The sequence below is a fragment of the Asterias amurensis genome, chromosome 15, assembly GCF_032118995.1.
Source record: "Asterias amurensis chromosome 15, ASM3211899v1".
NCBI classification, from domain to species: domain Eukaryota; kingdom Metazoa; phylum Echinodermata; class Asteroidea; order Forcipulatida; family Asteriidae; genus Asterias; species Asterias amurensis.
Window position 1 is genome coordinate 9,946,963 of NC_092662.1, and position 18,930 is coordinate 9,965,892.

General features: G+C 39.5%; 1 protein-coding gene across 3 annotated transcripts in view; it reads right to left on the minus strand.

Annotated features, from left to right (window-relative positions):
* Positions 1–2,554: 2,554 nt before the first annotated feature.
* LOC139948348 (LIM/homeobox protein Awh-like) overlaps positions 2,555–18,930 on the minus strand; it is a 49,516-nt gene continuing 33,140 nt past the window's right edge. For 2 of the 3 annotated variants that reach the window (XM_071946488.1, XM_071946486.1), the window contains exons 3-6: positions 9,450–9,676; positions 6,902–7,092; positions 5,633–5,720; positions 2,555–5,091 (exon numbers count right to left, since the gene is read on the minus strand). In XM_071946488.1, coding sequence (XP_071802589.1) covers positions 5,012–5,091; positions 5,633–5,720; positions 6,902–7,092; positions 9,450–9,676 — 586 coding nt within the window. In that variant the 3' untranslated portion in view covers positions 2,555–5,011. The remainder of the gene's footprint in view (positions 5,092–5,632; positions 5,721–6,901; positions 7,093–9,449; positions 9,677–18,930) is intronic. The other variant, XM_071946487.1, reaches the window with a different exon arrangement.

Below are 18,930 nucleotides of genomic sequence, written 5' to 3' on the forward strand. Positions count from 1 at the left end.
AAACAAGATGGCCGCTCTTCCCTTTTCCCTGCCCGGGGAATAAACTTTTTAATTTTTGAGCCACCCCGAAAAGCCAAATTAGCGTGACTACTTCTTGCGAACACCCCACCCGAGTATGCCGGTGCAAAGTTGAACACCGTCAATGTTTTACTTTGGCGGTAATCGACGATTTTTGGTCAAATTATGACGTCATATTTGCACCAAAAAGTTGTAATTCCCAAGGTTTTGCGACTTTTGCATGACTCCACACAGGAAAGTTGTTCAGGATGGTAAACTTGGTCGATTTGCATCGTCACAACGCGAATTCCAGAGTTGACTATTAGAAAAACAAGATGGCCGCTCTTCCCTTTCCCCTACCCGGGGAATAAACTTTTTAATTTTCGAGCCACCCCGAAAAGCAAAGTTAGCGTGATTACTTCTTGCGGATACCCCTACCGAGTGTGCCGGTGCAAATTTGAACCCGGTCAATGTTTTACTTTGGCGGTAATCGACAACTTTTGGTCAAATTATGACGTCACTTTTGCACCAAAAAGTTGTAATTCCCAAGGTTTTACGAATTTTGCATGAATCCACACAGAAAAGTTGTTCAAGATGCTCAATTTGGTCGATTTGCACCGTCAAAACGCGATATCCGGAGTTGACTATTAGAAAAACAAGATGACCGCTCTTCTCTTTTTCCTGCCCGGGGAATAAACTTTTTAATTTTCGAGCCACCCCGAAAAGCCGAGTTAGCGTGATTACTTCTTACGGATACCCCACCCGAGAGTGCGGGTGCAAGTTTGAACCCCGTCAATGTTCTACTTTGGCGGTAATCGACGACTTTTGGTCAAATTATGGCGTCACTTTTGCACCAAAAAGTTGTAATTCCCAAGGTTTTGCGTATTTTGCATGACTCCACACAGGAAAGGTGTTCAGGATTCTCAACTTGGTCGATTTGCACCGTCAAAACGCGATTACAAGTGTTGACTATTAGAAAAACAAGATGGCCACAATTTCAGTTGAATTCCTGTTATTTTATGATGATATTAAAAAAAGTATCTTTGCAATCTTAAATTTTAGGGACTTTACTCACTTACCATGTTTGTGTATGATAAATTAAGCATTTTGAATTAATAAAAACAAAAAACAAAAATACTGGTTAAAATGAAATTGATTTATCTGACTTTAAGACCTGCTCAAATTACTGTTGTAGTTCTATGATTATTTTTTAACATCTCAGCTAAATAATAATTTAATAATGTAGCTGTTCACTTGTGGAAAGTGTTAACGATCATTTTGCAATACATGTGTAGCTCTATTAACCTGTGTTAAAAACCATTAAAAACAAAATAATATATGGTCCATGGCGTCATTGACTTCATTTACTTTATTCCCTAACTCTTTTATGCACAATGGGTGAATAGATGTACCCATCGCGCCATCGTGCAAAATAATGGAGCGATTTAACAATAGCATGACGTCACAGGTGTGGGTTAATTCTTGCGAATGCCCCACCCGAGTGTGCCGGGAAAGTTGAACCCCGTCAATGTTTTACTTTGGCGGTAATCAACGATTTTTGGTCAGATTATGACGTCACTTTTGCACCAAAAAGTTGTAATTCCCAGGGTTTGGCGAATTTTGCATGCCTCCACACAGGAAAGTTGTTCAGGATTATTGAACCAAGTCTTCTACGAATGATGATTTTGTATTTCAAGATTAAAACCCAGAGCGGTTAACAGGAGTTACGAGAAAAGATTATTGTGCCAAAGAAGAAGAAAAACGATATTAACAGTTAACAATAATAACATTTCTAATGTTGGAAGCACAGAGCAGCCTAATGCCGGCCCTATCCCATGCTTTACCATAAACAATAAATTTATCAGAATCATAAACATGTGTCTTTATTTGTGATTATTTGTCTCCCAATAGAATTAAACTGTTTTTCATGCGTATGAGCGTAGCGAAGGAGCGAGATTATGACTATGCCCAAGCAGGGAGAATAGTCCGATACCTATCGGCTACACAGTCTAAGAAGAACGTTTCTTCATTCTCATTTTTTTTTTTCCTTTTTTTCTTCTTGTTTGGGGGGGGGGGGGTTAAAGTGATAAACTAAAAATTATTTATTTTTTACATTACTGCAGTAGGCCTATACTTCAAAATGTGAAATATTTCTAAAAATGCATTAAAGGCCTACTATCCAAAGCTGCTGCACTTTTAACCACGTAAGTTTGTATTGACATTGATTTTCAGAGTCATTACCAAACGTTTATAGGGCTACAGACCTTTTAATAAGAACTTTTTATCATTTTTTTAAGATAAAGCGCAGCACTGCATGCTTTGTTAAAAATGGTAGAGTTCCATGTGTTAGAAAAAAGAGAGAAGTGTATCGACATTAAGGGGGTTTCTCTTTTGGCAACATTTTTCAACCTATCAATTGATAATTATCCTTCATTTTTTAATTTAACAGATTTCGCACTTTGAGACAGAAAATACACATCTTGTGATTTCATGAAAGAAAGACAATCCTTGAAAATCCTTACAATTCATTTATTACACAAACATCAACATATTGCGTAGAACATTAAAAGTTTATATATCGACATTGCTGAAACTGAAGTTTAATAACAAGTTTAATAAGGTAATACACATTGGATGGTTAATATCAGTTCGTTATCGGTTCGTTGCGCTTAAGTTCCGTCTTCTTTTCGAAGAACTTTATAGTGATAATCAGGTGTACACTCAATATGTTGTAAAATATAACCAACTTGTTTCTTTGTAGATGCATATGGCATCAATGTATTCGAGCATACAGCTCAGGTAAACAATATTGCACATTAAATAACACACATTTTATGTGAAAATTATACTCCTGCTACAAGCAGACCGTAGGCCTACTGCTTAAAAAGAAAGACAAAACAGAAAAAGACGAAAACATTGAAAACCCCAATCACTGACGATAATGGGCATTGTGATTCCTCCCTTTCCACGAAGGGTTGGATCTCGAATATCACTAAACATTGTACGTAATACTATAATGCACAGTCATTCTTCTACCACAAAATACGAGCGGCATCTTGAACATTAACATAGGGACATGAAGGCACTGATTCGTCCATCAAATACAACCAGGGCTCAATTTCATAGAGCTGCTATTAAACACAAAAAACTTGCTTAGCATGAAATTTCTCCCTTGATAAAAACAGGAATGCCAACCAAATTTCCACGTGATTCAATACCAGCAAACAACAGCTGAAGACCAGTAAGAAAGCAACACGCAACAAATGGACATTTGGATGGTAATCCTGCCTTTATCCAAAAAGAAATCTCATGCTAAGCAAATTTTTGTGCTTAGCAGCTCTATGAAATTGGGCCCTGAACAGTAGGCATATACCCAGTGATCACTGGTAAAACTTTACTAACAAATTACTTGAAAAGAACCCATAAATCTTACTAAAAAACAGGATTCCATGTTACCATGGGGATATAACAATGGATTTTCAGCGTACGTGAAACAATGGCGAAAATAAAAGACTGCAGTTTGTTGGTGTTTTATAGCAAGATAATTATATTTTCCCGTTGTTAATGTTTTTTGTACTCAAAATACTTACTACCCTGTATTAACGTAGTTGATAATCTTACATTTACAAGTCTGCCCCTTGGGCCAAATGATAGCATTTGGTAACAATATTTACAAAATACTCTAATAATAATTGTACAAAACATATGACCATTTATACTGCATTATATTGTGAATTTCATACCTAAAGCGGATTGAAAACTGTGTTTTTATGCCGTCTCTGTTACCAATGTTGTGACACAATATCCTTAAAAATTGAATATCAAATACTGGATATTGACTGGGTATATCTTCCTTCATTGATTGCAAGAATAAAGTGAATATTTATCCTCTTAGTTTCTCACAATTACCTGAAATGATCGGTGGTGGAATGTATTATACAAAGCGTCAATGGATTTAATGATTCCGAGGACAAATTTCTTGCGAATTCTGGTTAAGGTACTGGTTGCTATATTTCTGACTGAACATTTGCTGTGTTGTTATGTTTGGATTGTTATTTGTCTCGCCGATTATGACCAATCCTTGAAGGGACACGTTGCCTGAAGGGACACGTTGCCTGAAGGGACACGTTGCCTGAAGGGACACGTTGCCTGAAGGGACACGTTGCCTGAAGGGACACGTTGCCTGAAGGGACACGTTGCCTGAAGGGACACGTTGCCTGAAGGGACACGTTGCCTGAAGGGACACGTTGCCTGAAGGGACACGTTGCCTTTGATCGGTCGAGTTGGTCCATGAAAAGCATTTGAAAACGTTTGTTATCAACTGCATTTTGGTTGGAAGAATGTATAACATAATGATCCTCACGAAAATGCACGGTTTTCCTTAATCACACGGCACGCAATTTAACTCCACAAAATGGCCGACTGTGTAAGTTCGCAAAGTAAAGAGAAAACCACCCAATTTCGAGGCATTTTTGTGTGGATCATTAAATTCTATACTCTTTCCAACCATAATATAATGCATTGCATAACAGACGGATTTCAAACGCTTTTCATGGACCAACTCGACCGATCCAAGGCAACGTGTCCCTTTATTTCCAATAGTCCCAATGCTATTGTTTTGAGTTTTTGTTAAGTTTATTCACATGACTCTGCAGCGTATCCAAAATTGTTAAGGAAATTATCCCTCAGGTAAGTTGGGGGAACGTTTTCATAAACAAAATTACAACAAAAAAGAGGAAGAGGGGAAAACTCCAGTCGGTAAATTAAAACAGTGTGTAAGACCACGGTGAGCACATCATGTAGGCATACTGTACTACAATGAATATAATAAAGGGGTTGTGAGCACTTCTTGGTCAACATTTGCATGGTCTGAACAAGAAGAGGGTCAGTTTAATCATTAATAGATTATTTATAAGATTGCCTTTATCGTTGCGTTTAAACTTGTGGTGGTTTTTGCTCAAACCGAATTGAGTTTGTTTATGATGAAGAATCAGCAGCAGATGTTGGGTCTTGGTTACGAGGAGCAAGTAGAGACTTCCTTTATACACAAACAGTAACGAGTAGCACATTTCCTGCATGTATCTCTCCTGGTATCTGCAAAAGAATTTAAATGAACCAGGGGTGAGAGTCATTACTAACGAAAAAGACTGAAACTTGGATACAAATTCAAAGGTATGTTGGAATGATGCCATTTTTACTGTTTGGTAACCCCTGGGGATATAGATTCCAAGGAGCTTTTGCAAACAGTATCCAAAGCACTAGAGACGTAGACCAATGAGTAGGATTTCTCTATTTGTGTAAAAAATATTGTCTGATTTTCTTCACCAGGCCGAAATAAAAAGTCTGAATTCAGCCAAAAGACTGAACAATCTCATCCCTGCACAACGTTTTGCTTAAGGAAGGACACAAGTGTCATGACTATGGATTCGAACCCATACTTTGATGATCAGCTGAACACCAGAGTTTGAATTCGGTGCGCTTAACCGCTCGGCCACAAAACTTCCTTAGTAACTCCATGTAATTGTTTCTGTAGGTTTTAGGAGGTGTGATATTTTTGTACCAAATGATATATCTTTTGAGATTATTTTAATTATTATTATTATCCTTTAGCTCTCAGTGATGATGACAATATTACCTTCATCGCCAGATGCTGATCCATGAAATATGTCGCTTGGGGAATCCTTGTGCTTTTTTTGACGAGCACGTGAGTTCTGAAACCAAACCTGCAATATAATAAGCAGAATTCTACAATTATTACGCATGACAGATACACCCGATAACCCTTCTCAAATTGTTTCAAATTTGTATTTCAATTCTTCTTGGGTTAGGATATTTTTAAATGTGGCAGTTACGCAAACTAAAAGTAGACTTACACTGGCGTTTGATTAAAATTCCCATCATAATGGGAATGGGGAATGGGCATGGGTCCGAGCTCAAGGACCTGAGGGACGCCTCAATGAAGATGAGGTCGTGTAACTGGAAGAAGTATGCCCCCTTTTAAGTGCACCACATGCGCTAATTCATCTGCCAAACCTATTATAGATGAAGCGTTATATTGGTTAATTGTGTAAACTGTAACGCTTTAATTTGGCTCTCAAGTACGTCTACAATAGAATATTTCGAGAAGCAAACAATTTTTAGGCAGCCGACGCTCTGTTCTCCCTGTGGAATGCACCCTTCTAGAACTTTGTGAGAAGCACAACATATATTATCCACTAGTTACGCATTATTTTGTGGAAGCTTTATTTTTAATAGGTGAAAAAAATCGTACCCGAAAGCTTCAATGGTTGCAGAACGTCGGTTTGCGTTATATGCGGCCGGTGTTGAGAAGAACCGCCCCCCCAACCCAACACACACACGCACGCGGAGTGTGTAGGAAGTGGACCAACACAATTCAAGAACAAGTTTCTACATCACAATGTTGTGTATAAGGTGAAAACACTGATGCTGGACACCATGGCTATACTACAACGATACAAATGATGGAAGAGTCGCGGTGCACCGTGGAAGAGTCGTGGCCGAGCTGTTAAGAGCACCGAATTCAAACGCTGGTATTTCTGATCAGCAGAGTGGGGATTCGAATCCCCAGCCGTGACACTTGTGTCCTTAAGCAAGACATTTTTGCTTCATCCATTGCTTCGTCCATTGCTTCGTCCTTCGGATGGAACGTAAAGCCGTTGGTCACATTGGGATTGTGTTGTGTTACGCATGTAAACGAACCCAGTGCACTTATCGACAAGCTACTGTATGCGCTGTAGCACCTTATAAACCCTTATAATGTGCTAAATAATTGGAACTCGGAATTAATCACTGCTTTCTGAAAGTTTGTATATACTCAGCGCCTTGAGTACCTTATTTGGTAGATACGTGCACTACATAAGAATTGGATACCATTATTACTTACTTGTGTAACCCTTTTGCTAAGGCCTGTTTGTTGGGCAATTCGCTCCAAGTCTTGACCGTCTGGATTACTATCTACGTTAAAGTTGGCTTGTAACACCTCCAACTGCTCCTCCGAGAACGTAGTCCTTATTCGCTTCGACTTATGAATGTGTCTGTTTTCGCCATTTTCACATCCATAAAAAGAGCCAGAATCTATACACACACAAAAATTGTATAATTAACCTCACAATAATTTTACTAGTATGCATTTCCACAATCGATTAAAACAACCAAAGGAATGAGGCGATTTAAAAAAGAGGAACAATTTGAGAAAGGTGCGATTATAAAACGATAAGGTCCTGGAATGGCATTTTTTATACATAACTATGTTACGAATTGTTGTAGCCTTTTATTTTAGCCCTCGAAGTTTGTTTTATCGATTTCGATATCGCCCAGTAGACAATACAGACGCAGGGGTGACACTGCACATCCTGATAATTAAGCAATGAAGAATTCAAATGTATTTGGGTTCTAATTAGAATCTGTGAAGAACAGTGTCGTCTTCAGCAACAACAACCTTCGCGAAATGTTCCATTACTATAGACCAGAATTACACCAAAAAAATCTCTATTTAAGGGGGGTGAGCGGCATTGTTGAGTATCAATCAACAACCCACAGGTCACAATATTTGGCACATTTATGATTTTGTACACTTTTTTGCTCTCAAATTTGTCCAATATATTTTGAGGGCATACACACAATTATAATGTGCTCGCATTCGGGTTTCGTGTTATTTAGTGGGGTGCACCCTATAGATGAAGTTTCCTTCACTGTTTGACGGGATACCACATTCAGGACATTAAGATAAATTTAAGGATCTTATTTCTTCAGGAAATTTAGATTTGTGTTTAATCCGTTGCGAAATGGCTAGCTTAAACAAACAAACAAACAGACAGACAGACAGACAGACAGACAGACAGACAGACAGACAGACAGACAGACAGACAGACAGACAGACAGACAGACATTGTCAATGTACTTTACTTATTATTTATGTGTTAGTTTTTTTTTTCTTTCTTGAAAAAGAATGGGCCTTGAAACGTTCAAATGAAAAGGAGTTTTGTTATCGCACATAAAGCCCTATCCAATGTCCAGCCATACGCTGGCAGTACTGCACTGATATCTCTATTCAATATCATGTTGTCAAGGCCAAACACTGACATGCAGTGACATTTATCGTGTAATTGAAAGGTTGATCAAAATGATCAAAACGCAGTACTTGAATTTAAAAGAGTACGGACTGCCATTCTTACGTCTCAGACTCCTCTGATCATACTCCAAACATGGGTGATTTATTTGTGTAACAAAGGTGCTTCATCTAAATGTGTAACTAAAGGAACGTAACAATCCCGCTTAACCATGTTAACAATTCAACATTAGGTACATCATTGGGAGCTCCTATTCAACTTCTTGTCACCCGCGGATGCAGTTATAACTTTCGTTTTAGGTAAAACGAAATCGTAAGCAAAGGCACCTCTGGGGCTTGGGGTCAAGTAGAAACGCACACAAAGTATAAATAGTTTTTTCTACACAAGTATCTCAGTCATGGGATCATTTGTTCTATCATCAGAAAGACTTGAACAAGTTTAAAGTAAAATAAACCGAGCCAGTGTACTCGATTAAGACCTGATTGCATTATAGATTGCTATATGTCGATCTTGTTACTAATAATCAGATTAGCTTATATTAAATTAGTGCTTCGACGCTCGTAATTTTTAATGAAATAACGTTTAGAAAGGAACTGCAAAATCTAAGCTGTAAACACTTGGCCTTTATAAGACATAATTTCGAAAGATGTATAAGAACCAGTTCATTATGGATTAAAACAGAAGTCACCTCTCCAAACTAAAGACATTACTTGAAGTGCTGGATCCGGCCCGTTCTGAATTCACCACGTAGCGTTGGACGACGAACTGCATATTATACATCTACTGGCACGGTACAGGATATTATTTTGATATGATGCCGTGGGGTCGAACTACGGTTTGTCGCGGTTTTTCAACCTCGAACAACGAAGCCGAAAACGAAGCCGCAACATACGGCTTCGTTGTACGAGGTTGAAAAACCTCGATAAACCATGTTTCGACCCCACGGTATCAAGTATTGTATATCAAATACCAAGTACCGTGCCAGTAGATGTATAATATGCAGTTCGTCGTCCAACGCTATGTGGTAAATTCAGAGCCGGCCGGCGCTTGCGTAAAGAGCCCTGGACAAGGCTAGGGGATCACTGGTAAGCAAACACATCGGCTGCTCTCGAAAAGTAATAATTGAGATTAAAAAATAATAATAACTGCTCTTGAAAAAAAAAATAACAACAACATTTTGTAACAATTGAAACACTCTTTTTACCATGTGCCTTTATCGTGAATGAATACAATTAAGGGTGACAATTCGTGTTCTCTTTCAAAACCAGTGACGTAACAAGACGACCACGCCAAATCCAGTCTTTGCAAATACGATAGCAGAGATCACTCCCTCACTCCAAGATTCCTTAAAGTTCAACTTACCATCTTTGCCACTACTTGATTGTAAACTGCCTTCGACCATTTCAAGGTAATGCGCTTTACATAGTACTTTGTTCTCTATCATAGCAAATTCTTCACCTGTAGAAAGTTGGCGCTTGCAGTCATCGCAGGCAAAACACGCAAGATGATAAACATGATTCTTAGCTCGGCGAACCCAATCACTCGAGTGGATAGTGCGTGCACAACCAGTACACTTAGTACTAAAGCTCCTAAACAAAATACAAATAAAATAGATGTTAAATTTGCATCGGGGATGAAGAATATTAATTTGGGTTTTTTCCCATACACCGATGTGCGTTAGCACTGTTTACTCAGTACTTTCCCGAGTCTTGTGAACAAAGATAACATGCATATTACTCGGGTGGGAACCCACGACCCTTGCAATTCTAGAGCAGTGTCTTGCCAACTAAACTACCTAGATTTCCCGGTAGCTAGAAGCAGTTCGAATCGACATTGGATTTGGGAGGCTAATCATCCTTCTTGCAGCTAAAAGAGAATAATGAAAGAAAAAACACCATTGTTGCACAAGTTTGTGTGCTTTCAGATGCCTAAAAGGTTGTTTTTTTAGGCCTGAGGTCTAAAGAGCACATAATTCAAGCTCTGCTGATTCTGTTCAGCAGAGTGCGGGTTCGAATCCAGGTCGTGACACTTGTGTCCCTGAGCCACCCTTTGGTAGTGAAAAAGCGCTATATAAAAACTTAAATTTATCATTATCTCCATTAAAGATTTAAAAAAAAAAGATTAAAAAATAGTGATTGTCATGATAAAAACATGAAATTTGTCTTCCCTGTGTAAAGGAGACTATACAATACATACAAGAAAGGCATAGCAAAAATAGACAACAAGAATAAAATTGCAATTTACAGATATATACAAATATAGAGATAAGAATATGTGGCGAGCTTGTAAAAAGTACAACAAATGAGAGTGAACCAAATTATCTCGACCATCTACTGTTAAAAAGCTTAATAGCACTAGGGAGAAAAGAATCCTTAAACCTGTTGGTCTTTAAGCATAGCTGTCGGATCCTGCCTGAGTGGTTTTGGATAATGTGAGGGTGCAGAGGGTGGTTGGGGTCGCAAATGATCTTATTGATTTGAGAAATGATACAATCCTCCATAATCTCCCGCATGCCTTTAACGTCAGCTCCAATAATCCTGCCAGCTCGTTTAGTAATACGTTGGAGCTTCTTAGAGTTAAATTGGGAGAGGGAATTAAACCAACAGACACAACAAAAGCTTAAAATAGATTGAACTGTACTTTGATAAAAAAGCTTAAGAATATTCGTGTTTACGTTAAACGATTTCAATATCCTTAAAAAGTAAAGCCGTTGATTAGATCTTTTATACACATGGGTAGTATTTGCATTCCAGTTTAGTTTGCTATCAGTAAATGTACCCAAATACTTCAACTCTTTGACAATCTCAACATATTCTTCCTTGATTGTAACATGTTCAATAGTGTTTGCAGTTTTACGGAAATCAAACACAATTTCTTTAGTTTTGTTTACATTCAGAACTAGATAATTGTTTTCGCACCAAACAAGAAACTTAGTTATTTCATTTCTGTACCCAACCTCATCATTATTTGTAATGAGCCCTGTTAGGTCTGTGTCATCTGCATATTTGGTAAGAACACATTGATTATTATCTAAAAGGAAGTCACTGGTATACATAGAAAATAACAATGGTGACAAAACACAACCTTGGGGAACACCTGTGCTAATGTGAGTGGTGTCGGAAAACGTGTTGGCAAATCTGACCCTTTGTGTCCTAAAATTAAAAAAATCAGCAATCCAGAGGGCAAGACGTGGGTTAATATTCATATTTAGCAATTTACTTAGAAGAATATGTGGTTTAATGGTGTTAAAAGCTGAAGAAAAATCAATGAACAAGGTACGCGCATAGGTTTTAGGTTTGTCAAGATGTTCGTAAGTATTATGCAATAATGTAGCTAAGGCATCCGATACACCACGGTTTGCCCGGTAGGCAAACTGAAAAAGGGTCCAACAAGTTATAAGTTTCATCTAAAAGTACATCTTTAATAATATGTTCGAAACATTTCCTTACGGTGGCTGTGAGAGCAATTGGTCTAAAGTCATTTAACTCCTTTGGCTTTGACATCTTGGGGACAGGAGTGATGGTTGATGCTTTCCAAATCCTAGGGACGATATGGCAGTCAAGGAACCATTGGAAAAGTTGTCTAAAGATTTCAGCCAGTTCTTTACAGCAGGTTTTTAAGGATCCTTCCAGAGATCCCGTCTGGTCCTGCAGCTTTATTGGGTTTGATATTTTTGAAAGACTTTTCAACTTGGGCAGTTGTCAGCAGAGTTCTATTGTTATCATTGATGTTTGAAGCAAACGTAGCACACAGTTGATCTTTAGCTAGGTCATGGAGAGGGCTTGTGTTATCAAACCGCCGGTAGAATTGGTTCAAGTCGTTCAGGTATTCTTTTGGATCTCCTTGAGGACCAGCCTATTTGTTACGAGTTCCATAACCTGTGATGTCTTTCATGGCATTCCATCCACTTTTGGGGTCACCATCATTAATCTTTCTTTCAAGTTTCTTGCCATACTGTTTCTTGCAGAGACGGATTTGTTCTTTGATTTCCGAATTTAACTCACGTTTCACTTGATCCTCATTATTGTAATGTGCCCGGTGCTTTTGTTTTATGAGATGACAAACTTCTTTATTTAGCCAGTTTTTATTGTTGGGGTAAATTTTAACTTCAATTTCTGGGATGACTAGGTTTTCACAGAACTTTATGTAGTCAGTGATGACATCAGTAGTTTGATCAATTGAAGCAGGGTCTATAAAGATGTTCCAGTTCGTGGTTTTGAAACAGCATCGCAAGGTTTCGATGTTCTGTTGGTCCCATTTCTTGACTTTTTTGATGACTGGTTTTGTTTGCTTAAGTTTCTGTTTATATTTTGGAAGCAGGTGAACCATGTCATGATCAGACATGCCGAGAGGTGCCTTTCCATATGCCCGATATGCAGCAGGAATGTTTCCATAACACTTGTCAAGAGTACGTTGACCTCTGGTGGGAATGTCCACATATTGGAAATAGTGGGGCATCACTGGTTCAAGATCACAATGGTTGAAATCACCTGTTATTATGTTAACTGCATCGGGTGATTTCTTTTCCAGTTCGAGTGTAATCCTTGCGATTTTGGCCACAGCATTGTTAGCATCAGCTTTAGGTGGAATGTAAATAACAGTCACAAAGATCTGAGGGAATTCTCTTGGTAGATAAAATGGTCGTAGCCCCACCGTTATAAGCTCGATATCACGCGAGCAAAGTTTTTCTTTAATACAGACTAGCGGGATGCCGCGCTTCGCGCGGCACCCCGCTAGGATATAAAAATCCTTTACACAAATATTTCGAAATGTGGGTGAGAGTGTTATACGCCTCTCTCAATATTTATGCATGGCGTCATAATTCTAACCCAAAATGAAGCTATTTCGCACGTCCACCACTACTTGCAGTGGCTGTACCCACCTCGTTTTGGGTTAGACAACGTACCTTATGCATCTAGAAACTATAAGGCTCCCCCGTGATCCTTATAGGGGTCTAATATGTTGGGCCTCCCTAACGTTACACGTTTTTCAAATCAGCGTTGATAGGTGAAACTGACCGTTAGCCAGCAATAACTAAAGTTTCTTTTGTACTACACTACCAAAACTTTCTCCACACACTCAATATTCATTCATAATGCTTGCATTTCCTTTTTACAAAACATCGTCAAAAATGACATTTTTACGTCCCACGATACATAGCGTTGCTACAGCACTATAAGTAAAGCGAGTTTTTGGAACATGCTGTGTGCCACAAATCTAATTTATCTACTGTTTATTTTTTTTCGGGGGGGGGGGCGGGGGTGGTAAGAGCGTAGGCCTCTTTTTAGTTTATTCTCATCTGAATTGGTCTTGTAAACTTTCTGGTCAATAGGCTGCATGTATAACGGGAGCACTTAACGTGAACGTCAAAAAAGTGTTTTGCAGGCAGAGATGCCAAATCCAGAGGCTAGCTATATGTGAGATTTTTCAAAGCTCAACCCCCATCCCCCCGGAAAAAAAATTGCCAGTTTAAGAAGGCCTTTTTAAATCGCCGCCCAACCTTTTTTTTTTTTTTTTTTTTTTTTTTTTTTTTTTTTATAAATAAATAAAACAATGTGAAATTTAATTGTGGACAAAAAGTGTTTCAAAATGCATCAAAAGCCTCCTCAGAATAATTAAAACTCACTTGAGGTACACAGGAGATGTTGATGGTTAATGTGGAGGTTCGATTATGTCAGATTATATCCTTCCAAACTTGAAAAAAATAGACTAAAAATGATGTCCAAAATCAATCGCTCACTTCTTCTGCCTGTTGTGTCTTCGCTAGTGGAGCGCATTTCAACGAATTTGCTAAAAGAATCGGAACAAACTTGTGCGCAATAAGCGTTTTGCGCTCTGCCGAATGTGAGCTGAACCTACTGGATGAGCAAACGCGTGCGCAACTTGCAATTTTGCGCTCTGTTTGTACAAATTTTGTACAAAAAATGTCGTTAATTTTTTTTCCCGATCTCGCCCCAATAATGGTTGATGTGCGTGTGAGCGTGAGACAGAGCCCAAATGCGTGAGTCTTACGCCTAATGCGTGAGACTTGGCAGGTCTGGTTTTGTTTTATTGTCACTTTGGGCTTATTGCATCTCGCGAAATTTGAACGACAAACGACACAATTTCTGACCGCGTTCATGTTCACGCTGCTCTAGGAACAAACCTCCATACATCCCATATCTCTGGAACCCTATATCGTACAAACTAAATAAAAACGATAAACTCGTCCCCACTCCTTAATTTTCTCTAACTTATTTCACTTTCAGAAAGCATGTCAAGTCATGTTTAGGGTTTGTTACGTCCAGTTTGGGTCAATAGACAAACTCCTAAAAATGTACCCCATTCAGCCGCACGAGGTCTCTTTTGTTAATATTATCTCCATCAGTAACCAACCCGACGGGCCGATGACTAAATTAATCTTCATAATGGATTTGGCAAAATGTACATTCTGAGACCTGACCGACACACTGCTCTAACCAATTTTGTGAATGGACTTATTCAAAAGGAAACTTAATGTCGTTTTGCTTAACAACTTTGACCAAATGCAAAGCAAAGTTCTTTTTTTTACAGCTTCAAAACAGCCTTTGACGTGTGTGTATAAGTTTCACCATAGAGTAAGGAATGGTTTCACAATTCTACCGCCATGGTTAAACTCTGAAACTGCAACATTATACCTCCATGAACAGACCGTATTCTAAAACGGTATTCATGTACCCATTTGAGTTTACTGGCAAAAGGTCCAAGGTCGCCACCCACTGCCAACCTAAAATGGTCCCACGGCGACCTTCTTCACCAAGCAACAGGTGGCCTGTCTCAAACCAGACAACACACCGCTCTCAATACACTGACCAGAATGGCTCTTTGTGTAAGGCCCCCCCCCACCCCCAAAATGTTATTAATTGTAAAGTTCCCTTAGACACCTTCCAACCTATAGCCGGCCCTACCCAATGTTTCCAAATTATTAAGCTTCCGTTTGATCCCATCTTTGTTCATCATGATAATTCTCATGCCGTTTGGAAGTGAATGCTTTTTTATAAATATTCTCCATTTAATCTTTTCAACAAATGAGTCACCCGCAGAAGGATTTCTAGGAAGTCTGATAACAACGTCGACCAGTGGTTGACACATGGTCACCTGCGAAACATCAATCTACGGTACTTAATCCATTCAATGCAAATTCGGTCAAATTCGTGAGATTGGTTTCGGATTTGTCCTGGCACACAGCCTCTTCGAGACGACCCTTTCGACCCTGCGCGGCAATGAATGAACCAATCCGGAGAACCATGCTTAGTACAACACGAAAGTAACCTGACCAAAAAGGGCGGATCGAATGGCGGGTGGGCGTTCAAGGGGCAATGAATGAACCAATCCGGAGCACCATCTGCGAAACACTGTCCAATGAGTCGCCTGTCAGAAAGATTTCTAGGAAGTCTGGTAACAACATCGACCAGTGGTTGACGCACGGTCGCCGCCCAAACTTCCTCCAATCACATGACTTGTAAGTGCGAGTTTGGATCCGGGTTTTGCAGACTTGCAACCCGACGTCTGAAACCACACAAACGTATTGAATTCCACACAAACAACCGTGTTGGATTCCACAAGGATGCCATACCACTGGACCTTCTAATTTTCAATCCAAGATGGCGCAGGTTACGCTTTTAATAGTATAGATGTTAGAACACCATTTACGATTCACGTAAATACAGTCTCCACCGCCAATAGTTTTTCCCGATTCTTGGGTTCTGTCCATGCATTCACATATGAAGCCATCAATATCAGTCGAAGTATGCATATCATTAAACTAGGTTTCACTGAAGCACATAAAACTGCAATCTCTATACTCGTGTAAGTACTTTGTATTTGCATTAAGTTCGTCAAGTTTATTACAGAGAGAACGGGCATTACCGATAATAATTGTCGGAAGTGGCGGGTTAAGCTTCCGTCTTCGGAGACGCACTCGTAGTCCACCTTTTTTACCCCGTTTGCGTGGTTTCCAAAGCAATTCCTCTGGAATATCAAAACTGGGTGTGGCAGAAGCTGCTGGTGACCCGCGGAAATTCAATAGTTCATTTCGCGTGTATTCAATGCGTGCATGTTGTAATGGCCACTCGCATTCATACGTAGACTCGGAGGAGAGTGTAAAAACACTGCTGAAAATGCTCGAAACACATACTAAGATGGTGTAGATCCAAGATACAATTAGGTTCCAGTTACGCTATAATCAAAAGGTATGCTTTCAATCCCGAGTCAAGCTAGGCTTACGTTTCATACGCAGCTACGTTTACGTTCCAAAATACCCAGCTACGCTTACGTACCAAGATATGCTTACGTTCCAAAAAATATGGTTATACGTTCCAAAAGAAATGGTTACGTTTCAAGCTACGCAGCTACTCAGCTACGCTTATACAATCCAAGATACAATTAGGTTCCAGTTACGCTATAATCAAAAGGTACGCTTTCAATCCCGAGTCAAGCTAGGCTTACGTTTCAAGATTTGCAGCTACGCTTACGTTTCAAAATACATTCTCACACGGACACTTTTTAATCCCTCAAGTTGCACTCCCCCCCCCCCCCCCGAGATAAAACAATCTTTCACTGAACAGGGCCCATTGATCAGTTTCATCTATTTAGCAGAAAATACTGCTAACAAATTTTCTTTACCGTTTAAAAATTTAGTCGGGCACCAGCCAAAAGTTTTCAAATTTAATTAAAATTTGGCTGGTAATCAGTTTCAGCTTTGCAATACTATTTCGTGCTAGGCAAATTTTGTGCCACTGTGAAGGCATTATGAAATTGGGTCCTGGCACGTCGGGAGCACGTAACGCCACGATCGCATTCCAAACTGCATCATGGCTGTGCGGTAGTATGCCTAGTTTATTGGGGCCAGGAATGCTTTATTTACTTGTCCCTGTCCCATCATATTCTGGGTTAGTTTCTTTGTGTTCTTCGTGACGATCTTTGGATGTACGTCGAAGCACGAAGGTCTACCTCCATCGTGGAAGGATTTGCCTGATCCGTTTATGCTGGTTGTATGGATAGACTGGATCCTTATGCTGCGTCATAGTAAAACGTTTCTATAAACAAAGCACCAGTCTACTTATAACATTGTGCGACAATGTCACGAAGATTTGACAGTTGCAACGGCTGGAAACACGTATACGCTGGCCTTTTACTGCTTTGGTTTTTTTAAATCGTTTTTCGCTAAATACGTGACATTTTGATGATTTTTATTTTACAGCAACCATCTATAAAACATTATTTATGATTCTACACCCCTAAATTGCGTAAACGGTGAGCCGGTGTGTCCCTTTAAGGAAACACAGACGATAAGGTGAAAATAGCAGAAATAAGGCAAAAAGTACAGAGGATTTTTTTACACAGGGTGGTCGCCAGTCGCCACAGAGCAGCGCCCTCTATGTTATTTACAAGTTAGTTTTTATGCTTAAAATTATTTTGAGTGTCAAGTGCCTTTAATTTGTTTTTTATTCTGGCAGAAACAATGGAAAGTGCACGCCCAGTGGCAACTCAATTGCCACCAGACAGCACGTATTATTCAAAGCTATAGTGTCGGGGCATGTGTCAGATGCAATTGTGTCCGCCATGCAGTATTGTTATACCTCGGTAACAAATTGAGAAGTTTGATTGGTCGAGAACCAATCACGTGATACAAACACAAAGACGCATATTACATGGCTTGGGGTCTCGTAACGTGAATAGTGATGTACACCGGTGTACATCACCTTGATTGTTCCCAGCGTTGGTCGATTTCTAGTGCTGTGTACGAACCACCGGCGGGTTCGAAGGAACAGTGAGGAATTTTTTCTTATTTGAACTGTTCGTCTGCTTATTAAATTATGCATACTCCGTCGTAATAATGTTGTGACAACATAACTTTGAGAAGAGGAATGACAATATTACCAAGGTATAACAAAACAATTGTTGCACGCTGTGTGATTTGGGGTCCATGGGTGTTGTACACCCTCGGGGGCAAATGGCGCTCTCGGTTTCGCCTCGGGTGCCATTTGCCCCCTCCTCGGGCTGACAAAACGCCATGGATCCCGTCACAGCGTGCAACAATTGTATACTGTCCGCTCTGGAAACTTTTGCATATGCAATTGTGTCCGGGGCTAGTATGCAAAACCATCCGACGTACAAGAAAGCCAACATAGGGAGATAAGCTGCACGTTCCGCGTGAACGTGAACGTCACAAAGATGTGTCGTTAAAATCTCACCATAGTTTCGTGAAGTTACCATTTTCACGTCATGTACATGTATCCTCGTGTACCCTATATTTACGCACTGAAGACTTGAGATAGAATTTTAGTTTAATCAACAGAACCAAGAACACCTTTGAGCTTTATTTTTATTTGTCCGATGTCATAGCCCACCTGAGAGGAGAATTTCAAGCCCGTAGAACGCCATCGAAGCACAACGGAGGTCGTCGTATGCAAACGACCACAATTTGTCGGCATACGTTTTGCGTCACATACATCCACGCACTTGTTTTGAAACGTCAATACGGGGACCCTTTCTATGCTGCCTTTTCTTCTAAACACTCGAGTCAGTGCGGCAGGGAAACTAGAATGCCAAAACTGCCAGTTATAACTATTTACTCCATCAATTGTTGGGTTTCTACCAGGCTAATTAGCTGAACCCCCATCTTACACCCAGCCCAACCTGTGGTGAAGCCATCAATTTACAAAACTAAGTTATACACTACTAAAATGCTGTTTTTTCATGGTTAATTGTATTATAACAAATTATGAATAATAAATGAGCGTATTTTTTATCAATAAGGCTTCTGATGTTTTGGGGGTTATTTTTTACCCACGTGCAAATTACAATAAAATCGTAATTTCTG